This window comes from Eptatretus burgeri, chromosome 14 (assembly GCF_056783735.1).
Source record: "Eptatretus burgeri isolate ZD-2024b chromosome 14, Ebu_testis_v1, whole genome shotgun sequence".
NCBI classification, from domain to species: Eukaryota; Metazoa; Chordata; class Myxini; order Myxiniformes; family Myxinidae; genus Eptatretus; species Eptatretus burgeri.
In genome coordinates, this window is record NC_140974.1 from 74862781 (window position 1) to 74889285 (window position 26505).

Consider the following 26505-nt stretch of genomic DNA (forward strand, 5'->3'; position numbering starts at 1 on the left):
GAGGAACTGCCACAGTAAAACTATTTTCTGCTTTTGTATCATCATTATACATTCCTTTCCTTTGAGTATACCCAGGGTCTGTGTTTGTTCCCGTTGACATATCAGGAATAAAACCTTCGACAGACCCCTTTCCCATTCTATCACTGAATGTATAGAGTGTAAATTTCATCATTTCAGATACAGCAGAGACATAATCAACCGCTTCAACTTCTTGTGTTCCAATATACAATCGCACACTATCAAACATTTTCCAGAAGAAATCATTTACAAGTGTAGCGTTTGTGTTATTCCCAGCCTTAGTGAATTTAAATTTACACAACAAGAAACTTTCGGAGAGATTCAAATAGGTTTGTTGATTATTTATTTCAAAACTTTTTGTACCATTTGTATTCCAGTCTGTTCCAGTTATTGCATTTACCTTGAAGTAATCTTCTTTTTTAGTGGAGTTTGAGATAATAATAGTATCATCCAAATCATAGATACTATCAATTGCTTCCATACTTGTATTTATTTAGGAAAAAAGATGTTAAAACTTTTGAAACCCTGATCCAAGTATTTGAATTATTTTCTGTCGTTCTTGGGGGGACAACTGAGTTTTACCTTTCTTAATTTCTTTTATTGCTTGTAATTTATAAGATTCTTTCTGAGCATCTTTTATACTCTTTACAGCACCTGCTACATTTCCCACAGCAGAAGCAGTTGAACCAATTAGGTCTTTATGTTTAAGAATAGTTGAACCAATACCCATGAGAGTATCAATTATCCCATCTCCTCTAAATTGATGTCCGACACCCCTTTGTCTCTTAGGTTTATAGTATCCTCTACCAAGATACATACCTTCACCCTTGTAGTACGGGAAAGGAACATCCCATCCCCTGTAATTATTTTATATTTTCCCAACTCGTGCTTCCTCACAATAACCATCGTATTTATTTATTGAAAAACTTCACGTAGGTGAATTCTGATGGATATAACTTCTCCATTAAAAGAGATCACACGATTATCTTGGTCGGTTATCCTAAAATTTACTCTGTGTATGGTTTTTCCTGACACAGGTAGATAAACCAAATTTTTAGGCTCCATATTGAATTTATAACCAATTGGGGTTGAGTATGCGCTGAATGAAAATATTGTATTTGTTTTTAATCCATCATTATAAGCACCATCAATCAAATCACAGTGAATTAACACCGAATTTATTCCTGAGGATATTTGAATGACATTATCACTGTAAAACGTCCCATTAGTTTCAATCTTTTTGAGGAGAAACCTAATAACTCTCTAAATGAATTATCAATTGTGAAATCAACCTTGTAGTTATTTTTAACTTTAATCGTTGATTTTGAAGTATGTTTTTGAATGTTTATAACAATATTTTTTGGTTCATCACCCTGTTCTTTCATAAGGCGAGCAATTTCGAAGATATTTGAGAAATCTCGTATGCTCCGAATTGAGACTGTTATCGTTTTGTATCCACTTCCCGGATTATAACTAAACTTGTCATTTTTCTCGGTTATATTAAATAAGGTATTATAAGTCTCCATGGACAATAAAGATGCCTCATATTCTTTTGTTGTGTCAAGTTGTAGTGGGTATGGGAATGAAGATGTGTGGTCGCTTGTTGTGAAATTAAAACTCAGGATTGTGCTTCTCATCTTATTTAATATGAGATAAAATGTCTTTATATTGAGATTTATTAATTATTTTCATGTTCATCAACTGGTCTAAAATGGCTGATGCTTCATTAAAACAATTGTTATTTCCAGCCTTCTTACTGCCGAACAACAATAACAGTCTATTAACTAATTGCGATGGGTCATTTGGAAGAAAACTAATACCTGAACCAAGGATACTTAAAGCCTGAATAATGTGTTTCTCCTTCTCATTCTTCCTACTTTTACCAGAAAGAATAACCTTATAATTTAGAGTGTTCAGCAAATCAATATATACTCTATCATCATTATTTTCCATATCCAATGGTTTATCAATATACTTTGATTCATCCCTCACAGTTGAACCTTGTCTTCCATCTTTTGTGAGAAGAAACATTAATCTCGGAGTTAGTTTAACAGGGGGTTGAGCAGAACTTAAGAACCTTAATTCATCATTAAATATCAATACCTTTTCTTGAACAAGATGAAATATTGCTGGTTGTTCTGTTGGAATGAGTCCTGCTTTGGTTTTTGAATCCGCTGAATATTCATTGTTTTGAACAGCATTCACAATATAATCAGGGGGTTGATTAATCTCTTCCAGTTGTTGAAATAAACCTTCATCATCATATTCTAATTCTCCTAAATGCTCTAATTCTTCCTCCGTCATTTGACTGAAATCTTTTAACATTTGAAGCTTTCTAGGAGTATATTCTACTGTGGGAACTGTGGAAACATCTTTCATTTTTTCTTGGGAAGTTTTTAAAAGTGGTTTAAAAATTTCTCTTGTTTTTTTTCAAATGCTTCTTCGCCCGTTAGTTTCTGTCTGCGTTTCTTCTTTATGTCTTCCTGTTGTTTTACAACTTTTGAAACCAACTCTTGATGTTCCTTAAATCTTCTTGCTCTTTCTTTTGTATCCATTTATTTATTGTAAAATATCATTTAATGAATTGTAAAGATCAACAGGAAATTTTCCTTTTCTTCATCATTCAAGTAGATGTGTTCAAATAAATCCTTTTCTTTAAATATTTCATCAAATTCTTTATTAACATTAATGCGAGTTGTAATTTCTTCTTCACTAATCCTTGCATCTCTGCTTTTCATACGTTTGTGTTGAGTTTCTTCATCAACATCAAAACCGAATGATAAAATCTTCACTCCACTCAGATATTTAATAATTTGTCTCGTTCCTTCTGGATTAGTTTCTAATATCCCAACACCACCAGATTTTAGTTTCTTTAACTCACTCTTACAATGTGAATATTTTGTTGTACCAAGAGAAACCTCCTCAAATATTTGTCCTTCATTCCTCAATCGCATATGTTCCTCCACTGAAATATAGTGATAATCTTCACCTTTTACTTCTCAGGTCTTATTGCTCTAGTTGTTGTTGATACAATGCGTATCACGGGGTGTTTTTTAAGTAAATTTACAATATTCTCATTTGTACTACACAAGAACCTTGATTTATGAAAGTTTTTCCAGAAGCAGATTTACCCACAAGATTTATAATAATAGTTGTCATTTATATATGTAATTGTTTATAAAACAAAAAATATATCCTTTAATATCTCATCTTGTTTCACAACAATATATTTATATTTTTCAGTCGTGTGCTTCATATAATCCTCAAATTTCTTTTTACTACATAATGTAGAACAATTATCTCTCCAAAAATTATTGATATCTATTGAATTTAACTTGAATAAAATAAAAGTATTAGCATTGTTTCTGATGGAGCAACGAGGAAGTTGAAAGTACGATTGACTAAGATAAATACAATTACAAGAAGAATGTCTCCCTCTTGTGTAGTAGCTGTCCATTACCGTTTGGTTTCTCTCATTAACACAATCATCAAAGATAACGAGGTTCTTTTTTGATTTATCCAAATCTTGGGAGGCGGTATATCATCCATTATTATCACTAAGAATACAAGTTATAAGATTTGATTTCTTTTTACATCTCTGTGTATCACAAAATAGTTGAATTATATCTTCAATGTTATAATCATTTAGGTTTTTTTGACGTTTAAATAAACCTATTATATCTTCTTTTGAAGACCAGCATTAAAACCTTGTGAGAGTAGTTGATACTCTGGTTGAAAACTCGACTTTGTGAAAATTATTAAATTATCATAATCTAAAAAAGTTGGGAGTGAGGAGCATTTTTAAAAGTAAGCAGGTTTTTCCACATCCACTTGAACCAACTATGAGACATCTTAATGAATTTGGGAGATTTTTATGGTTGTTAAATTTTTATCTTATTTTCCCAAATAGGTAAAAAATCATTCATTTATATATTTGAAAAACAGTTTATTTAATTTATTATTGGCTTTTTTAGAAACTCTATATTTTATCCTAAGTTCAGGTTTAATTTCAAGATAATCCATTATTTTATTTATACAATATCTTGTGTTGATATTTCCCTGAAAATTACATCCATGAATAATATACAACAACAATCCTTTGAACATTTCTCTTATACGTTCAGTTTCTTCCCTTATGTAAGGAAAGGTGTGTTATCATCCTCATACTTTACATTCATTTCTCTAATCAATCTTGTAAAGTAATTCATTTTTGGTGTAAATCTAAAAGAATTATTTTCCTTTTTATATTTTTTATTATCATTAATTAGAAGATAATCACAGAATATACATTGTTTATAGGCTTTTAACTCTGTGTTTAATCCCTGTCTTTCACCATGCAGGACAATTCTCAAATTTGTCATATGGAGAATCAGGAAAGTCTAGCATATTTATAAAGTAAAACTTTACTTAAACTGAAATTCATCTATACTTTCAGTTGTATATTACCATCGATATCGATATACTTTTTTTTCATTATCAGCTTCAACGACAACATTTTTTATATTAAAGGTAATTTTAAAATTATCGTTAACTACTATTGAGCAGAAATGTCATTTCACCTGATATATTAACATCCTTTATTTCATCAAGATTTACATCTTTAAGGTTGTTGAAAAAATACAAATTTCTCCTTGCATATTACAGATGGTCTTATCTTTTCTTTCTAAAGCTTCATCCATAAGGTTTTTGTTCTTTGATACTTTTTCTTGTTTCATTGCTTTTTCTAGTTTTGAATATATTACTAGAAGGAGAGGAGAAACTTTTGTTAGAGATACTTTAATTGATGTTCTACCAGGTATACTAAAAGCCCTTCCACTGAAGGAAATTGAAGAACTCATATTATTTACCATAATAGTTTTTATCCAATAGTTGTTATATTTATCTTTGTTCAATTTTACATCCTTGACATATTTCTCAGTATCTTTAACAGATGAAGAGATTGATTGAAACTTGTCTTTTGTGTCTTGAAACATTGTATTTATTAAGTGAAAAAGTTGGAGGATAAAATGTTTTTAAGCACAGATTCACCTATAAATTAAACGAAATTTTCATCAAGAAAATTTTAGTTTAAGCAAAGTTTTATTCTATAAATATGGTGAATACAACGTACTGCGATGTTTGTAATCACGAATATAAACATTATAGAAAACACCTCCGAACCAACAAACACACATTTAATCTATTTCATCAAATATCTCCTCTTGAGTTGGAAAGAAAACATTGTGATATCTGTTCAAAGGATGTTTTGAAGAGTAGTTATAATCAACATCTTCAATCACAAAAACACAAAAAAAAATGAGTTTAAAGTAAAGGGAGACTATTATATTAAAAACACTGATGAGGCATTTAAAGGGCATATAAAAATAAGGATTTTTCAATTTGGAGAACCGGTCCATCATCAATAGCTGAATCAATTGAAATAGTGAAACCCGATGTTAAAAAATTTATTAAAAAGACATTAAAAGAAATAAAAAACTTTAAAGTTTTATATGGGAGTGAAAATGAATATGAAAAGACAAGATGAAGAACAAACTCCTTATATGAGAACAGATCTTCATTTATAACATCATTTCAAGATTTTTTGAATAGTGGGGTTTATGAAGAACTATCAAGACAAGAAGGAGGATGTTGATAATACAGTGGTAGGAAGTGGATTCAATATTAAAAAATCATCTTTTTAGATAGACACATTCTAAAATCAAACCCTCTTAAAGCTTCTTCTTATATTGAATTACCAAAAGAAATAAAACTAAAAGAAGGCAGTTGTTAATATTAAGAACAATGATAATAAATGTTTTCTCTGGTCTGTTCTTGCTCACTTACATCCACCAAAATGTAATTCAGAAAGAGTAAAACAATATATGAAATATGAGAATACCTTGGACATTAAAGATTTTAAATTCCCAATGCCACTAACAGATATTCCTAAATTTGAGAAAAAGAATAATCTTTCTATTAATGTATATGGATTAACGGATACAAACAAAGTTCAAATATTAAAAATTTCAAACAACTATAAAAATGAAGAAACACACATTGACCTTTTATATTTTAGTGTTGGAAAGAATTCACATTACACATACATCAATAATTTATCAAGATTAATCTCTTCTCAGGTATTCAGAACAGCAAACAAAATATATCCTTGTAGCGATGTCTTAATTCATTTCATACAAAAGAACGATTAGAACAACATTCAAAATATTGTAGTAATCATAAATCAGCTGTAATTACAATGCCTAAACCTGGTGAAAAGATTTATTTTGAAGATTATAATAAATCTATCATGCACCCATTTGTGATATACGCTGATTTTGAATGTATCCTTAAAAAGATAAATACTGCTTCTCCTAATCCAAAAGAACCATATACAAATAAATATCAAAAACATATTCCTTGTGGTTTTTGTTATTATATCAAATCATCTGTTGGAGAAAAGTATAACAAACTTGAACATTATCGTGGAAAAAATGCTTCACAAGAGTTTGTAAAACGATTAGAAAAGGATTGTATAAGACTCACTAAATTAATGAAAGAAACAAATGAACCGATGAAATTAACCAAAGAAGAAAAATTAGAATTTAGAATGAACAATATCTGTCATATTTGTGAGGGAAATTAAGGAGTTTAAAGTTAGAGACCATTGTCATCTTACTGGTAAATATAGAGGTCCCGCTCATTCCTGTTGTAATCTTAATTATAAATTACCTTCTTTTATTCCAGTCTTTCTTCACAACAGCGCCAACTATGATACACATCTATTTATAAATGAACTTTCAAAAACACCAGGGAATATTTCTGCTATAACAAACACAAGTCAAAAGTATATTTCATTTTCAAAAATGATATTCACAAAACCTATAACTTGTATTAGGTTTTTAGATTCTTACAAGTTTATGGGAACACCACTAGCCTACCTCGCATCAAATCTAAGCTCCACGGACTCTTTTCCAAATCTTAATTCATTCTTTCCAAAAGAGGAAATTCTCACTAAAGAGGAAATTCAGATTAAAGAGAGAATTCAAAGTAAAGAGGAAATTCTAACTGAAGATGAAATTCTAATTATAAAGAAAATTCGAACTAAAGAGGAAATTCAGATTAAAGATGAAATTCTGATTAAAGAAGGAATTCTTACGAGAGAGGAAATTCAAACAAGGAATGAAATTCAAAGTAAAGAGAAAATTCTTACAAGTAAAGGAATTTATCCTTATGATTATATGGATTCATTTATGAGATTTAAAGAAACACAACTTCCTTCAAAAGAAAGTTTCTATAATAACCTTTATGAAGAAGAGATAAGTGATAAGGAATATAAACACGCACAAGAAATATGGAAAATATTTAAGATAAAGAACCTTGGAGAATATCATGATTTATATCTAAAAACAGATGTTTTATTGTTAGCTGATGTGTTTGAGGCTTTTAGAACACTCTGTCATAATAAAAATTGTTATGGATTAGACCCTGCCCACTATTTCACAGCTCCTGGTTTAGCTTGGAGTGCAATGTTGAAAATGACAAAACAAGATATAGATTTAATCAGTGATGTGGATATGCTTTTGATGATTGAGAAGTCCAAGAGGTGGAATATCACAAGTATGTTCAAAAAGATATGCTAAAGCAAATAATAAATATCTCCCAAATTATGATAGTGAAAAAGATAGTAATTATTTGATGTATTTTGATGCTAATAATTTGTATGGATGGGCAATGTCTCCAATCTCTACCTTATGGTAAATTAGAGTGGGTGGAAGAAAAGGATTATGAAAAGGCTTTGATGAATATTGTTATTTCTTCTCAAGAGGAATTGAATGACGAAGAAGAAGGTTATTATTTTGAAGTTGATTTGAGGTACCCGAGTGATCTTCATAATAAGCATAAAGATCTTCCTTTTGCATGTGAGAAAGAAACTCCAAAGAAAGAATGGTTAAGTGATTATCATAAAAGTTTTAATATTAAAGGTAAATCAACAGAAAAGTTATTAACAACATTCTATGATAAAGAGGGATATGTTTTGCATCAGAGAAGCTTAAAACAGTTTTTGAGAGAAGGATTGAGAGTAGCTAAAATTCATAGAGTTTTAAAATTTAAACAAAGTCCTTGGGTGAAAAAGTATATTCAATTCAATACAGATATGAGAGCAAATACAAAAGTAAAATTTGAAGGGGACTTTTATAAATTAATGAATAATGCTGTATTTGGAAAGACTATGGAAAATGTTAGAAACAGGCAAAACATTAGATTCGCAACATCTTGGAAAGAAGCTTCGAGATTGATAAATAAACCAAGTTTTTGAGAGAGAAGAGGTTTTTTCAGAGAACTTTTCTGCAATTCATATGAAAAAGGAAAGTATTGTAATGGATAAACCAATTTATATTGGAACAGCAGTTCTTGATTTATCAAAGATATTGATGTATGATTATTTGTATAATGACTTAAAGAAAGAGTATGGTGAAAATGTTTCATTGTTGTATATGGATACTGATAGTTTTATCTTAGATATAAAAACTGATGATGTTTATGAAGATATGAAGAAAAATATTGGAGTATATGATACAAGTAATTTCAGCAAGAAGAGTGAGTTATTTTCCAAAAAGAATGAAAAGGTTATTGGTAAGTTTAAGGATGAGTTGGGTGGAAAAGTAATGAGTGAGTTTATTGGATTGAGAGCAAAGGCATATGCTTATAAGTATGGTGAACAGATTGATAAGAGGTTAAAGGGAATAAAGAAATATGTAATAAAGAAATCAATAACTTTTAGAAATTATTATAATTGTTTGATGAATAAGAAAGAAGAATATAGGAAAATGAATACAATAAGAAGTTATAAACATAACATATATAGTGAAGAAGTAAATAAAAAGGCATTAGGAGCCTTTGATGATAAGAGATTTATTTTAGATAATGGAATAGATTGTGTTCCATATGGATATTGTATGATAGAGTGTATAAAATAGATTATGTTTTAACGATGGGAAGATGGGTTAGGGTTTTTAAGGGCTACACTTGTGGTTTTTTCACAATATATAAATGGTTAAACCAAGTATTAATCAAACTAAAGAGTGGAGAAAATCTCAGTCTTGGTATATAAATGGAAAACATAATGAATGTGAAAAATATCAAATAAGTCTTATTGAAAAAATAACTAAAACAAAGGTAAATAAAACAAATAAGCGAATTAATTTAAAAACTAGTAAGTTAGAGGATGTAAAGAAAAAAATGAATATCCTTGAATGGACTGAAAACTTTGATGGTTATCAATTGAACAATGAAAAAACAATTTACTATAATCTCAAAATGATATGTGGCTCAGGAGGTGGTCAGATGAGAGCATTAAGAGAAGTTTATCATTTCGTAATGGTACAAATGGGGTATCTTAAAAAATATAAAGATTCAAATGTTTTGTTTGTCAATATTTTAGATGGGGATTATTGTGCAAAGAAAATTAAACTATTGAAGGAATTTGAGAATGAACAAATCTTTATAGGTTCAATGAGTGAGCTGTTCAACCCCCAGGTGTTCAATTCAATGAGGTTCAACCTCCAAGTTAAAAGGAGAGACAAATAAATATACCTTGGGATAAAAAGGGGATTTATTTTTAGGGTAAAAAAATATAAATCGCTGAAAATCCCCCATTCATTTACATGGGGCAAAGTGAGCCAGAATCAGTATTCTTACCCTACTGATAACCATCATCTGGACATAACCACCATCAAGAGATAACCACCATCCGGATAAGTGTGGAAAGAACCACTATCCGGATACTTGCAGAGAGAACCACCATCTGGGCATAGCAACTGTCCAGATACGTCAAGGGAAGGCAGCATGAAGGGAGGGCAAGGTAAAGCAGTACGAGGGGAGGGTTCATACAGACATAATCACCATCTGCAATGTACAGAAATAACTGGGGGAGGGGGGGAAAAAGGAGAGAGAGAGAGAGAGAGAGAGAGAGAGAGAGAGAGAGGGGTGGAGGAGCAAGGAGGTAGGGAGACCGAGGAGAGTGGGGGAGCAAGGAAGGGGGGGGGGTGAGGGGGGGTGGGGGAAGGGAAGGGAGGGTGAAGGGAGGGGAAATAAGTGTTAAGGTAGGGGAGGGGAAAGTAGCATGAGGGGAGGGCAAGGGAAGGCAGCATGAGGGGAGGGAAACGCAAGGCGGTGTGAGGGTAGGGTCTGGAAATATCTGGTTATCTGGAAATAACCACCATCCAGCCACATATGGAGATAACCACTGTCCGGACATCACCACCGTCCAGATACATGTACAGATAACCACCATTCAGATACGTGTGAAGATGACTACCATCTGAATACGTGCGGAGATAACCACCATCTGGGCATAACCACCGTCCAAATATATTCGGACACAAAGAGCGACAGTGAGAGGGAGGGGGGTGGGTAAGGGACAGAGAGAGAGGGAATAGAGATGGGAAGAGGGGGCGAGAGGGGAGGGGAGCAGAGGGAGAGGAGAGGGGGGATTCCGGAAGATGTGATGTCCAGTTTAACGACACACACATTGATGAATCCCCCTGCCTGTGAAACACTAGGCTGACAGTTTAAAGCTGGTTCGGGATTCAAATCCAGGCTACACTGAGTGAGCATGCGTATCTCTCGGCTTTCCTGCCATGATATTCTGATTCATTCTTTCATAACTGAAAACATTTCTCATATTTTTTTTTGTGATCATATATTTTATTTTCCCTTCCTACCTTGGGTATCAAACCGCAGCATCGCCATTGATTGAAGCTTGAAGAACGCACGTCAAGTGGCTTCACCAAGCACTCCACAAAACAGTTGAAGAAACTTTTAAAACAAAACATTTAATTTTTATTTGTATTAATCTTGGCCAAAGTGACGTATCATATAATGGAAGAACGTACAAAAAGGGGAAACGTGGAAAATACCATTTCACATTTTCAGCGAGACATCCACCACCTGTTGCACTGCAGAACAACACGTGGCCAATACAGGCAAGTGGCCCCTGAACTTTGTTCAACTCAATCGATATGCAGTGTTCAATGACAGTGTGAATATTGTAGAGCACCGGCCAAGTGGCTTAAGCACTCATGGAAGCACTCCAATGAAACAGTTGAGAAGGAACGGCTGGCTTGGCAAGCAATGATCCGTCATATTAAACACCTCCCGGAGATGCCCAAGCAATGTCCGAATTGACAATGAACACTTTTTTTAGAAGTCGGAACTGCTGCTGAATTCAATTCTGGACCTGAAATTTTGTAACTTGGCTTATTGGCATGGGCGGAAATGTAATAAAGCCATGAACGCTGGCATCTCTGCACGTTTATAAGCATTGCAATGTACCCAACGATTCGTAGCTATGATGAACAGGCATTCAATAATATGAGTGAGGAATATGAAAAAAAAAAAATAACTTGCTCATAAACCGTTTTCGTCTGTTCCAAATCAGGGAATGGTTGAGCAGGTCAAAAAAACATGGCGGCTTCAGACCCCAGCATAGGAACCCAGGTCAGATCAGGCCAGGTAGAGGAGCATACGCTGGAGCAGCACGTCATTGCATCCACTTTCCGCTGGTACTCCAGGGGCCTCCGTCTGGCCATCACCCAGGCAAATGCCTGGCCCATTCCCATCTCTTTGAGATACTGATCAACCTGCTATAACCACGACGCACATGGTCAGCCCATTGGCCTCCTCCAGTCACGAGGCTCCCTTGCTGAGAGAACCTGGTGAGCAGGATCAGCATCAAGAAAATGAGCCACGTGTCTATACAGCCACAGCTGACGCTCACGGACTATGCAGGTAACAAATCTCATTTGAGTCTCTCTCAGCAACCGCTCGTTGGACACAAAGTCTGATATTCTCTGAAGTCCGATAGCCAATGATTCTCCGAAGAGACTTGGTCTCCATCTCAGGAATGAAGTCTCCATCTCAGATCCCTGGTCAAAGTCCAAGCCTCAAATCCATAGAGCAAGACTGGAAGCACCAAGGACCTGAAGACTCGGACTTTCGTCCAGCACAGGTACTGACAGTGCCACATCCCATGATCCAGTGAATCCACGACTCCCCAGGCCCGACACAGAAGTATATTGACCTCTGGCTCACAGCCAGCAGAGACATGAATATCACTGCCAAGGTAAGTGAATCTCAACTTGACCTCAACATCATCACCACAAACAGTTAAAGATAGAAGCATCCAATATGTCAATGAAAGCCTGGATCTAAGTTTTGATCCAGGAAACCCGTAATTCCAGTGGCTCCAACTCCTCATTCAGCACCTCGAGGGCCCCCAAAAGGATATCTAGAGTCTCCGCAAAGATGACTGCATCATCTGCAAAAGCAAGGTCAGAGATCTTGACATTCCCAAACGATGCACAGCAGCTTGATCTCTCCGACATCCTCCCCATAATCCAGTCCATACAAGTGCTGAAATATGTGGGGGCCAGTACACACCCCTGATGAACTCCAGTGACAACTGTAAATAAGTCAGAGATGGAACCATCACATCTCACAGCATTCTCAGTACCGGAGTAGAGTTCAGACGTCAGATCGATCAGTTTTGGTGACACCCCACGAAGATCAAGAATCCTCGAGAGGGCATCCCAATTCAGTGAATCGAGCACTTTGCAGGGATCAACATTTGCTGCAAGCAGCCCATGCTGAAACTCTCGTCTGCATTTGATGAGGACCCGAAGAGCAAGGATACGGTCAATCATTGACCTCTTTGGTGTAAAGCCTGACTGCTCCGGGTGCTGCTGCTCAAGCAGATGGTGGTGCACCCTATCAAGAATTATCCGAGCAAAGATCTTGCCCGGCACTGAGAGCAGCATCACCTCTGTTGCCGTAGTTGTTGCAGTCCTGGTGATCACCCTTTCCTTTCCAGAAAGGGACAACAAGGCCCCTCTTCCAGTCAGTTGAGATGATGCCTGTGTTCCAGGCAGAGCACAAAACTGAATGCAACGACACGAGTACAGCATTTCCACTAGCCTTGAGAAGTTCAGCATGGATGCCATAGGACCGCAGAGAACGAAGTAACCCAGGATACGCCGTAAGACGAGAGACAGAGACAGAGACAGAGACAGAGACAGAGACAGAGACAGAGACAGAGACAGAGACAGAGACAGAGAGAGAGAGAGAGAGAGAGAGAGAGAGAGATAGAGAGATAGAGAGATATAGAGAGAGAGATATAGAGAGAGAGATAGAGAGAGAGAGATATAGAGAGAGAGATATAGAGAGAGAGATATAGAGACAGAGAGAGAGACAGAGACAGAGAGAGATATAGAGAGAGAGATATAGAGAGAGAGATATAGAGAGAGAAAGATAGAGAGAGAGAGAGAGAGAGAGAGAGAAAGAGAGATAGAGATAGAAAGAGAGATAGATAGAGAGATAGAGAGAGAGAGAGATAGAGAGATGGAGAGGGAGAGAGATAGAGAGAGAGTGAGATAGAGAGATAGAGAGATAGAGAGATAGAGAGATAGAGAGAGAGAGAGAGAGAGAGAGAGAGAGAGAGAGAGAGAGAGAGAGAGAGAGAGAGAGAGAGAGAGAGAGAGAGAGAGAGAGAGAGAGAGAGAGAGAGAGAGAGAGAGAGAGAGAGAGAGAGAGAGAGAGAGAGAGAGAGAGAGAGAGAGAGAGAGAGAGAGAGAGAGAGAGAGAGAGAGAGAGAGAGAGAGAGAGAGAGAGAGAGAGAGAGATTGACCAAGGATGCACCTGATAAATGATATAATTAAATAAGGCCGTTAATTATCTTACAAAGACGTGTTTTTGTCATCCCAAACACCCAATTTTCACTCATGCACTTCCTTGGAGTTCCTTCGTATGCCTCCAAAGTTTCATGGTTTTGGAGTTATGAAGGGGACACAGACACACACACACACACACACACACACACACACACACACACACACACACACACACACACACACACACACACACACACACACACACACACACACGCACACACACACGCACACACACACGCACACACACACGCACACACACACACACACACACACACACACACACACACACACACACACACACGCACACACACACGCACACACACACACACACACACACACACACACGCACACACACACGCACACACTACGATAGATGTACGTTAAAATGAAACGTATAATCAGAAAGGAAGGTGTCAAATCGTGAATGTGACCGGATGCTCGAGAATCACAAAGGTGACGGGACACTGTAGAAGCAGAAAATGGGGGGGGGGGGGGGACGTACGTATAACTATATAACTTATGTATAAATGAAATGTACGTATTACTTATTAACTTCAATTGTTGTCATGATATAATTTACAATTATTGACAAAGTTTAAATAATACATTTCAAATGACATTTAAATAATCACAAAATCATTTTATCGGGTTGGAGCGTGCACGGAGCCAAGTTCCCCTGATGATGTGATCTGAATAAAGTTGTGCTTCCGTTGATAACACCGCTGCTTGTCAGTTGGACATGCTGTGTGTGCTCTGTACTATATTGAGAGTGTACACTCTCTTTAGCATTTGTGGAGAACAGTATGTGATCTGGCAGCCATAACTCAAGTCGCATGTAAGTTACTTGCAAGTCACAAGTCCCCAGAAAAGAAGTACCAAGTCCGAGTCTCAAGTCAATTTCGTCAAGTCTGAGTCAAGTCGCAAGTTGCAAAATTTTGCGACTCGAGTCAAAGTCGCAGACTAAAGTCCCCAACTCTGATTGATAATTGGCATTAATTTAACTAAATTTTGTGATGGAGCACTTTCTCACATCCTGATATATTCATCATCTAAATTCTAAAGTAAGAGTAACGAGACTTCAACTGGGAAAACTCACCCATGGTACACGGTGAACACACGGTGAGGAAACCCAAAATGATATTACTTGTCCTACAATATGGCTGCTGACACGATATCAGCACTTAGAGGGCCACGTTGCCATTATAATAAATGGACATTCGATGCTGTCTATATCTTGTAGATCAGAAATGAGAAAAAAATATTGAAAACAAATACAGTGCAGTGTAACAAAACGTTTGTGATTGCAAACAGCATTGCTGAGTGGCCACTTAATCGAGGCTATTAAACATCACAAAATATTGCTCTGTGCAAACCTGAATGCCAAGTTGGCATTAAGGTCACCAGAAAAGACAGGTGGCCTCATCATCAATGTTTAACCATCAGCCAAACGAGGCCATATATGAGATGAGGTCATAAATAAGTCAGCATAATCTCGTTTGCATAAAGGTTTCGATGACACCACAAGGTGCATCATCACACCGATAAATATACTGTTGCAGCTCAGATGACCTCCGTTAACATGGACTTACTGAGTTGGGTGCTCCATGACCCCCGCAAAGCATCAAAATGGTGTTAAAACACTGTGTTAAATTAATTCTAACGACGATTATTCAAGGATCACCCAACAAGCCAAACCTGGCAGTGATCGTGTGGGAAGGCAGGAAAACAGGAAAATGCTTCTTACAATTAAAAGGGAGTTTATTTTCAAGATAAATATGGAGAATTAGAAAGGACAGAACAATCAATAAATGGTACAGATCTTGGCAGTCAAAAGACACAACAATTGGAATAGAAGGACCATGCAATCTTCGATACAAAAAAAACAAGGTCGAAACAACAAATGGCACCGACAAATACCAGGACACACACAACAGAGGTAAACGAGGGCTTGTGGCAGGCACAATCCAGTAGCGTGAAGGTTGCTCACACACAGGCCTGGCGTGGCTCTGGATGGCGAATGGCAGGAGCGATGCGGTGGAGACGGGGGATCGTGTTGAATAAGGCGCCCAAGCAGAGGGAAGGAGAGAGATGTTCCTCTCTTCAAGGTCTGACTTCAACTCTGCCATGCGCAGGTGTGGTTATGGCTTTCGTGAACTCTGGGATCGCCTTCCCAACACAAAACTGGTCCCACCATTGGCCACCCTCTGCTTATGGGTGGGGTCACCTTCCGGGTCATCTCGCCCTGTGGTATGACCCTGAACAAAAGCGTTACACATTCCTCCAGAACTCTGCAGGTGACCTTTCCGCCATGGCTTGCACGGCTTGCAGGCCAAACTGTTTTAATGGTTGTTCCTCCGAAAGCGCAATGCATTTTCCAGTGTGCCTTTGGTGTTTAATGGCAAAAATCCTCACCCGGCTTCACCTGATTTAACGAAAGTTTTACATATTGATCTTACCCGAATCTCCTTTATAACGGACTACTCACTACCTATTGTCAGGTCAGGCCAGATCACATCTGTGACTTGCAACAGGTCTCATGTAAACCTGTACTAACCTGTTTCATGGCTGGGTTGTCGGCGACTAAACCGTCTCCCCCACCAGGATTCCTGGTGAGGAGGGTGTTTGGATATGGGCACCCAGCAGGATTAAAAACAAAACCTGTCAAAGGAGCTCCTTGTGAGCCAACGGCCATCCATATCTAGTGCCCAACTGTGTCTGTGGACGTTCTCCTGGAGTTGGGTTACTTCTTATTAGGTGGTTGGTGGCAGGATTTGCACTCCGGCCACCGAAAAACCCTTCTTTCCGCAAAACATTCTCGAAGCACAAAAAAATCTGAACACCAACTCTGTGGGAGTACTTTCTGTGCAGCTTCCATTCACAGGGCATCTCAACGGATGACGGGGTTGGGGCAAAGCCTTCGGGACCCCGAATCTTTGATGATAGGAGGGAAACCATGGGGTAACATTCCCAGGTCAGATTGCGGGAGAGTGTGTCGGGGTGGTGCTGAGGTGTGGTCCACCAGACGTTGGTCTCCTTGGGTTAGCATGAGGTGGTCCCTTCGGGTGGGTGCCTGGAATGTTCTATCCCCAAGAGGGGAAGAACACCTGTCTCTGTTATCAACTGAGCTCAAGCATTTGGACATCAGTATTGCGGCACACTCTGAGGTTCGCAGACCAGATTGCGGCGAGATCATGACGGGTGGTTACACCTACTATTGGTCTGGTCACTCTGATGGTTACCATGCCCAAGGAGTTGCTGCAGCTGTGTCCAAGAAGCTGACTCCAATGATAAATGAAGTAACACCGGTCACCAAGCGTATTATGAGACAAAGGATTCGTCACTCCTTGTGGATCATTTACCTGGTCTCTGTATATGCTCCGACTGAGGCGAGTAGTGTGTACTAGGTGCGGTGGGACGCAAGAAGCACGCGGGCCACCATCTACTCTGCTTTATTGCGCAGCCAGAAGCACAGTTCTGCCACCCCTAGCGGGCGAGGCATGATATACGAAAACCCAATCACGTGACACAGCACAGCGAGTGACCTCACCGTGAAGGACGCATTCTACGCCACGCTCGAGTCTCTGGTTGATCAGTGCCCCAGGCGAGATACACTTCTAGTCTTGGGGGATTTCAATGCATCGACTGGAACTGATAGGGATGGTTATGAGACGTGTGTTGGTCCCCATGGGTCAGGAACTGTGAACCTGAATAGCACTAAGTTCAGGTGACGTTGCAAGAAGTTATGGACTTAGGCTGGCCAATTCATTGTTTCAGCACCCACAGGGTCATTGTTGGACTTGGTATTCCAACGCTGGCAGTGTGGAAAAAGGCGATTGACCATGTGCTCGATGATAGTTGCTGGAGGATGATCTAGAACTGCATGGTCTACCGGAGTGCTCAGTTCTTCAATATTGACCACAGGCTTGTTGTAGCAACTCTAAAGTTGCACCTTAAATCCAGGAGAATGGTACCATCCCAGCCTAGGCTGGATGTTGGCAAGCTCAAGGATGAGAGGGTAGCTGAGGAGTTTGCGAACAAGCTGAGTGGACACTTGGGGTGTCTGGGTGCTTTGGGAGATCCTGAAGAGTTGTGGAGTGCCTTCAAGACCACAGTCCTTGATGTTACCAGTGGATGTCTTGGAACTCACCGTAGGGCGAAGAAGAATTTTGTCTCTCAAGGGACACTGGATACCATTGATCAGAGTCGCAGGGCCAGGCTGAATGGTAGAGCTGAGCTGTTCAGGGAGCTGAGGCGTAAAACTGTACGTGCGCTGGGAGTGGACAAGCAGGCCAATGTGCGAGGAATCTGTGAGGGGGTAGAGCATCACCTGTGGTGAAGTCGTTCTCGGCCTGCTTACAGGGGAATTCGCGCATTGCGTTCATCCAAGCCCATCACTCGGTGTACTGCAGTGAGAGCAGAGGGTGGAAGGCTCTTGACAGAGGAGTCCGAAGTGAAGGCCCACTGGGCCGGTAACTTTGAGCGGTTGTACCAGGCTGATCCACCAGCTGTCGAGTTGGACGTCAAGGGTGTTACAATCCCTGTTGCTGACCCTCCAATCAACTGTGGTCCACCTTCACTTGTGCAAACACGGGCTGCGGTGAACCGGTTGAAATGGGGTAAAGATCCAGGGATGTGTGGCATCGATGCTGAACGTATCAAGGATGGTGGAAATGCTGCACTCGTGTCGTTGCATGCAGTGCTGTGCTCTGCTTGGAACACAGGCATCATCCCAACTCACTGGAAGAGGGGCCTTGTTGTCCCTCTCTGGAAAGGGAAGGATGATCGCCAAGACTGCAACAACTACCGAGGGGTGACGCTGCTCTTAGTGCCGGGCAAGGTCTTTGCTCGGATAATTATTGACAGGGTTCGCCACCATCTGCTTGAGCACCAGCGTCCAGAGCAGTCAGCCTTCACACCAAAGAGGTCAATGATTGACAGTATCCTTGCTCTTCAGGTCCTCCCCAAACGCAGACAAGAGTTCTGACAGGTGCTGCTTGCAGCCTATGTTGATCTCTGTAAAGCGTTTGATTCAGTGAATCGGGATGCCCTCTGGAGGATTCTTGGTGTTCGTGGCGTGCCACCAAAACTGATCGATCTGATGTCTGAACTCTACTCTGGCACCGAGAGTGCTATGAGATGTGGTCGTACCACCTCTGACTTATTTCCAGTTGTTGCTGGAGTTTGTCAGGGGTGTGTTCTGGCCCCCACACTTTTCAGCACTTGTACAGAGTGGATTCTGGGTAGGATGTCGGAGACATCAAGCTGCGGTACATCGTTTGGGAATGTCAAGATCTCTGATGTTAATTTTTCTGATTATGCAGTCATCTTTGTGGAGACTTTAGATATCCTTTTGGGGGCCCTCAAGGTGCTGAATGACAAGTCGGAGTTGCTGGGATTATGGGTTTCCTGGGTCAAAACTAAGCTCCAGGCTTTCAATGACATCTTGGATGCTGTTCTCCTGTCTTTGCCGGTTTGTTTCGAGGATGTTGAGGTCGTGGAGAGATTCACTTACCTTGGCAGTGAAATTCATGTCTCAGCTGGCTGTGAGTCAGAGGTCAATAGACGTCTGAGTCAGGCCTGGGGAGTCATGGATTCACTGGATCATGGGGTGTGGCGCTGCCAGTAACTATGCGGGAGGACGAGAGACCGAGTCTTCAGGTCCTTGGTGCTTCCAGTCTTGTTCTATGGATGTGAGACTTGGACTCTGACCAAGGATCTGAGATGGAGACTTAAGTCCTTTGGTACCAGGTCTTTTCGGAGAATCCTTGGCTATCGCTGGTCGGACTTTGTGTCCAAGGAGCGGTTGCTGAAAGAGATACAAATGAGATTTGTTTCCTTCATACTCTGTGAGCATCAGCTGCGACTGTATGGACATGTAGCTCGTTTTCCTGACGCTGATTCTGCTCACCAGATTCTCTCAGCGAGGGAGTCTCGTGAGTGGTTGAGGCCAATGGGCCGACCACGTGCCTCGTGCTTGCAGCAGGTTGATCAGCATCTCAAGGAGATGGGAATGGGAAGGCATCTGCCTGGGGGATGGCCAGACGGAAACCCCTGGAGTACCGGCGGAAAGTGGACGCAGTGACACGCTGCTCTGGCGCATGCTCCCATACCTGACATGACCTGATTCTGCTCACCAGATTCTCTCAGCGAGGGAGTCTCGTGAGTGGAGGAGGCCAATGGGTCGACCACGTGCCTCATGATTGCAGCAGGTTGATCGGCATCTCAATGATATGGGGACGGGCAAGGCATCTGCCTGGGGCATGGCCAGACGGAGGCCCCTGAAGTACCGGCGGAAAGTGGATGCATTGACGCGCTGCTCCGGCGCATGCTCCCATTCCTGACCTGACCTGACACAATCACTTGGTACATTTCATGCTAAGCATGATTCGTCTTTGGAACCTGCCCCACCCCACACTTCCACGTTGAGAAATCAAAACACCAGACAAATGTTTACCTGCTTTGGCCTGTTGGGGCTGTGGTAAGGTTTCTTCTGTGAGGCTCTCAAAGGATTGCTTGAAATATAAACCTTTGGGAGACTAAAACCAAAATTGTGACTTGTTTTGACCTTTGACCCCTGTATAAAATTCAAATCCAAAACCTTTCTTCGCATCCCCTCAAGGCCTTTGTGAAAGCACCTATGTACCAACCTTCATCTCCACTGACTGAATCAAACACAAGGGAATGGAAAGGAAAATGTTTCGATTCTCACTGTCAACTTTGACCCCGTAAAATCAGAAGGGGGTCTGAATCCTTCCAAAAAAGGTCTTGGGGTAATGGACCAAGGTACCTTCATTCCAAATTTGAAGAAAATTGCCTCATAGATGAAAGAATGCTGTGCATTTGTAATTTGTTGGAAAGAAAGAAGGAAGTAAGAACAAAAAAACAAAAATAATATCTCCTCTTCCAATAGAAGAATGGGAGATCTCGTACTGAAATTAAAATAATACCTTGTTTCATCAATCTGCTTCACCTCTTTGTGACGTAGATGATGTATTGTTGATTTAAAAGAGCAAACTAGAACTTTTAACCAAACTTGACACCCAACATTCACTTCAGGTTCTTGAAAGGCAACACCAACATACCTGAAGTTTCCCTTCCCATCCTCCTCCCTGATTTCCAAGGTGACGCAGAAAGTATAAACATCATGGGTCGCAGTGACATTGTGGTCAAGAGACTGAATGGCGTGTTGCACGCCACGGGAGCAGAATTCAAAAGCAGCTGCAAAGCTGTGCAGCAATCGACTAACCTGTAAGGGAGACAACAACAACAAAAAAAAACAGGAGGAAGGGAAGAAGGAAGGATACATGAGGAAGGAACACATACTCCACTGGTCAGAAGTTTTAGAACACCCCCATTTTTCCAGTTTTTACTGAAATTTAAACAGTTCAAGTCCAGTGAATAACCTGAAATGGTACAAAGCTAAGCGGTAAACTGCCAGAGGTTAAAAAAAGTTTAGGTTACCAAAAACTGAAAAATAATGCAAATTTCAGAGTTGTTAAAAAGGCCCTTTTCAGGGAACAAGTAATGGGTTAGCAACTGCAGCTGTTCTGCAGCAATGGAAGTAAATTAAGCCTAGAAAGTTGATGCAAACATTTCCTACAGGTGTCCCAACTTTTGTTGATTAGTTACAAACCCTCGGTCTGTATAAAAGACAGCTCTCTCACCCACGAACACCAATAATCCTCCAGAAGGTATAAAACCAGTGTTGGAACAGACTGTGTTGCTACACCCTCTGAAGCATTATTTTGACAATATTGCACTGCAGGAAGTCATATATTGCTCTCATAATGGCGAGAAAAAGACAATTAACAAAGGAAGACAGACAAACCATTATAACCCCCTTAAAAGTGTAGGTCTTTCCTTTGGAGAAATTGCAAAGTAAGCCAAGGGGTCAGTGAGTACAGTTTCCTACACCATCAAAAGGCACTTGGAAACTGGAGGAAACTCTGACAGGAAGAGGACTGGCAGACCCAAAGCCACAACACAATCAGAAAACAAGTTTCTGAGAGTCAACAGCTTGCGTGATAGGCGGCTTACAGGACAGCAGCTTCAAGCACAGCTTAACACTAATCGAAGTAAGGAAGTCTCAGTTTCAACTGTGAAGAGAAGACTTCGAGCTGCAGGTTTGACAGGTCGAGAGGCAGTGAGAAAGCTATTGCTAAGATGGCAAAATAAGATAAAGAGGCTTGCCTGGGCCATGAAGCTCCACCAGTGGACTAATGAAAACTGGAAGAAGGTTTTATGGACCGATGAATCAAAATTTGAAATCTTCGGTTCATCACGCAGGGTTTTTGTATGCAATTGAGTAGGCGAAAGGATGGTTCCTCACCAATTGTCAAACATAGAGGAGGAAGCGTGATGATCTGGGGCTCTTTTGCTGGATCCAGAGTCGTTGACTTGCACAGAGTGACTGGCACCCTGAACCAAAAGTGCTACCACAGCATTTTGCAGTACCAAGCAATACCCTCTGGTCTACGCCTCGTTGGTCAGGGGTTCATCATACAGCAAGATGACGACCCAAAACATACCTCCAGGCTATGTCAGAACTATCTTAGAAGAAAAGAACAAGACGGTATACTTCAAATCATGGAATGGCCAGCAGTCTCCAGACTTAAACCCCATTGAGCTGGTTTGGGATGAACTGGACAGAAGGGTGAAAGCAAAGCAACCTACAAGTCCAACACATTTGTGGGAACTTCTGCAACAGTGTTGGGAAGAACATTCCAAACAATATTTGATTTCCATTGCAGAAAGAATGCCACGAGTATGATTGGCTGTTATATCTGCAAAAGGTGGTTACTTTGATGAGTCAAAAATTAAAATTCAATTTTGTTCATCAAAACGATTCCATGATTTCTTTTTTATCTGCAATTTTTTATTTGTTCTATTCTTTAATTTCAGAGTGCATTAAAACATTAAACTGCTTCAATTTCAGTAAAAACTGGAAAAACGGGGGTGTTCGAAAACTTTTGACCGGAAGAGTACAGTGGGGTGAAAAAGTACAAGTCCACTTCAATCAATGCCAAGTTTTCTCAAATCAAGATTTCAAACAAATTTGTCATAATATTGAAGATATGTATCCATATTCTTTACGACTTGCAAAATCGAGGATTTTTGAAGTATATTGGCTCATCGATTTTGTTATTCTGGTTGCCTGTTTGTCTGTCTCTCACCTTTAGGTCACAAGTTTAAACCAATCTTCACGAAACTTCATAGTGTTACATGTAGTGTTGCGACAACCAGTAGGGGGAGCCAAAGCTTTTACGTTGAAGGTGGGACCAGGCAATGCACGCTGGTTACGGCACAGAAGTTGGGCATACATTGTTTGTACGCTGTGAGATTTGAATACAACCGATTGCTCTCCGAAAGTGTTGCCTATTATTCCCACACAAACAGACGTGTGAAACATGGTGTCAGATGTTGAGAACCTTATCGCCGTTTACTGCCGAGTGATTCTGATTCCATGCTTTTAAATCATCACACCACTCGCCTGTCTGCCACGATGGCTGGTTGCCATTATTTTGTGGTCAGCCCACTGGCCTCCTCCACTCATGAGACTCCCTCGCTGAGAGAATCTGGTAAGCAGGATCAGCGTCAAGAAAACGAGTCACATGTCCATACAGCCACAATTGATGCTCATGGACTATGCAGGTAACAAATCTCATTTGAGTCCCTCTCAGCAATCGCTCGTTGGACACAAAGCTCGACCAGTGATAGCTAAGGATTCCACAAAGAGACCTGGTACCAAAGGAATTAAGTGTCCATCTCAGATCCCTTATCAGAGTCCAAGCCTCACATCCATAGAGCAAGACTGGAAACACCAAGGACCTGAAGACTCATACTTTCATCCTCCCGCACAGGTATGGCAGTGCCACACCCCATGATCCAGAAAATCCATGACTCCCCAGGCCTGACCCAGACATCGATTGACCTCTGATTCACAGCCAGCAGAAACATGAATATCACTGCCAAGGTAAGTGAATCTCTCCATGACCTCAACATTCTCACCACAAACAGGAACAGACAAGAACAGACAAGATCCAAGATACCATACAAAGCCTGGATCTTGGTTTTGCCCCAAGAAACCCGTAATCCCAACGGCTCCGACTCATCATTCAGCACCTCGAGGGCCCCCAAAAGCATACCTAGATTCTCCGCAAAGATGACTGCATCATCTGTGAAATCAAGATCAGAGATCTTGACATTCCCAAATGATGTACCACAGCTTGATCTCTCTGAAATCCTCTCCAGAATCCAGTCAATACAAGTGCTGAAAAGTGTAGGGGACAGCATACACCCCTGATGAACTCGCGTAATAACTGGAAATAAGTCGGACATGGTATCACCACATCTCACAGCACTCTCAGTACCAGAGTGTCATTGAGACAGACTGATCAGTTTTAGTGGCATCCCACAAACACCAAGAATCCTCCAGAAGGTATCCCAATTCACCGAATCGAACGGTTCACAGAGATCAACATAGGCTGCAAGCAGCCCCTGCTGAAACTCTCGTCTGCGTTCGGTGAGGACGCGAAGAGCAAGCACACGGTCAATCGTTGACCTTTTGGTGCAAAGCCTGACTGCTCTGGATGTTGGTGCTCAAGCAGATGGTGGCGAACTTTATCAAGAATTATCCGAGCAAAGACCTTGCCCAGCACTGAGAGCAGCGTCACCCCTCATAATTTTTGCAGTCTTGGCGATCACCCTTCCATTTCCAGAGAGGCACAACAAGGCCCCTCTCCCAGTCAGTTGGTATGATGCATGTGTTCGAGGCAGAGCGCAGAACTGCATGCCATGACACGAGTACAGCATTTCCACCAGCCTTGAGAAGTTCAGCATGGATGCCACAGATCCCAGGAGCTTCACCCCATTTCAACCGGTTCACCGCAGCAGTTGATTGGAGGGCAGCAATCGGGATAGTAACACCCCTGACATCCAACTCGACAGCTGGTGGATCAGCCTGGTACAACCACTCAAAGTAACCAGCCCATCAGGCCTTCCTTTCAGACTCATCTGTCAAGAGCCTACCACCCTCCTCTCTAACTGCAGTACATCGAGGGACGGGCTTGGAGCGCAATGTGCGAATTTCCCTGTAAGTCGGACGAGAATCACTTTGAAATCGGTGATGCTCTACCCCCCCCTCACAGATTCCTCACACATAGGCCTCCTTGTCCACCATTAGCACACGTCGTTTTATGCCTCAACTCCCTGAACAGCTCAGCTAGGCCATTAAGCCTGGCCCTGCGACTCTGGTCAATGGTATCCAGTGTACCTTGAGAGACAAAATTCTTCTTCACCCTATTAGGGTGCGTTGCAAGACAACCACCGGCAAAATCAAGGACAGTGGTCTTGAAGGCACTCCACAACTCTTCAGAATTCCCCAAAGCACCCAGACCCTGCAAATCTCCACTCAGCCGGTTCGCAAACACCGCAGCCTACCCTCCCCATCCTTGAGCTTGCTAACATCCAGCCTCAGCTGGGATGGTACCATTCTCACAGATTTAATCTGCAACTTAATAGTTGCTACAAGAAGCCTGTGGTCGGTATTGAGTAACTGAGCACTCCGGGAGACCCTGCAATTCTGGATTATCCTCGAGCGACCATCACCGAGCACATGGACAATCTCCTTTGCCACACCGCCAGCATTGGAATACCAAGTCCAGCTATGAGCTTGTGGGCGCTGAAACCATGAACCGGCCTCCCTCAGTCCATGACTTCTTGCAAAGTCAAGGAACTTAGTGCTATTCTGGTTCACAGTTCCAGACCCATGGGGACCAACACACGTCTCATAACCATCCCTATCAGATCCATTTGATGCATTGAAACCCCCCAAGACTAGAAGAGTATCTCGCCTGGGACACCGCTCAACCACAGACTCGGGCGTGGCGTAGAATGTGTCCTTCACGGTGAGATTACTCACCTCAGTCAGAGCATAAACAGAGACCGGAGAAACGACACCCAAGTAGTGACGAATCCTTAGTCCCATAATACTATATGCTCGTTGACTGGTGTTACCTCAATTATCATTGGGGTCAGCTTATTGGACACAGCGACAGCAACTCCTTGGGTATGGTAACCATCAGAGCAACCAGACCAATCGTAGGTGTAACCACCCACCATGATCTCGCCGCAATCCAGTCTCCGAACTTCAGAGAGTGCTGCAATACCGATGTTCAAACGCTTGAGCTCAGATTATAATAGAGACAGGTGATCATCCTGTCTTTGAGATAGGACATTCCAGGCACCCACCCGAAGGTATCGCCTCAGCTCAACCAAAGGAGACCGCCGTCTGTGGACGACACCTCAGCACACCCCACCACACACAACCACAATATGGCCCTGGCGGTGTACCCCATGGTTTTCCTCCTATCATCAAGGATTATGAGTCCCAAAGGCTTTGCCCCCAATCCTGTCATCTGGTGAGCTACCCTGCAAAGGGCAGGAGCACAGGAGGTGGTTGTCCTTACATTTGTGGGTTTTACAGTATGAAGTGTTTTGCGGTGGCTGGAGTGCTAATCCTGCCACCAACCTCCGAAAAAAAAGTAACCCAACTGCCGGAGGATGTCCGCAAACACAGTTGCGCACTATAAATGGATGGCCATTGGTTCACAAGAAGCTCCTCAGGCCTTTGTGGGAGGTGTAAACACGAGGCTGTAAGATGGAAGTGTGAGGTGTAATTGTCAGTTTGCCCTGAAAAGGACGGTTGTCACTTCATTGATAGCATCCAAAGAGAATGAAGTAGATATAATGAAAGAAGGGGGAAAAAATGCGTCCCTACATG

At 40.9% G+C, this 26505-nt stretch overlaps 1 protein-coding gene across 13 annotated transcripts in view; it reads right to left on the reverse strand.

Moving 5' to 3' along the window:
* The window catches only part of LOC147013640 (rab GTPase-activating protein 1-like), a 337271-nt gene that overhangs the window by 246324 nt on the left and 64442 nt on the right, over positions 1-26505 (reverse strand). For all 13 annotated transcript variants that reach the window (XM_085855705.1, XM_085855704.1, XM_085855702.1 and 10 more), the window contains one exon: positions 20807-20970. In XM_085855705.1, coding sequence (XP_085711831.1) covers positions 20807-20970 — 164 coding nt within the window. The remainder of the gene's footprint in view (positions 1-20806; positions 20971-26505) is intronic.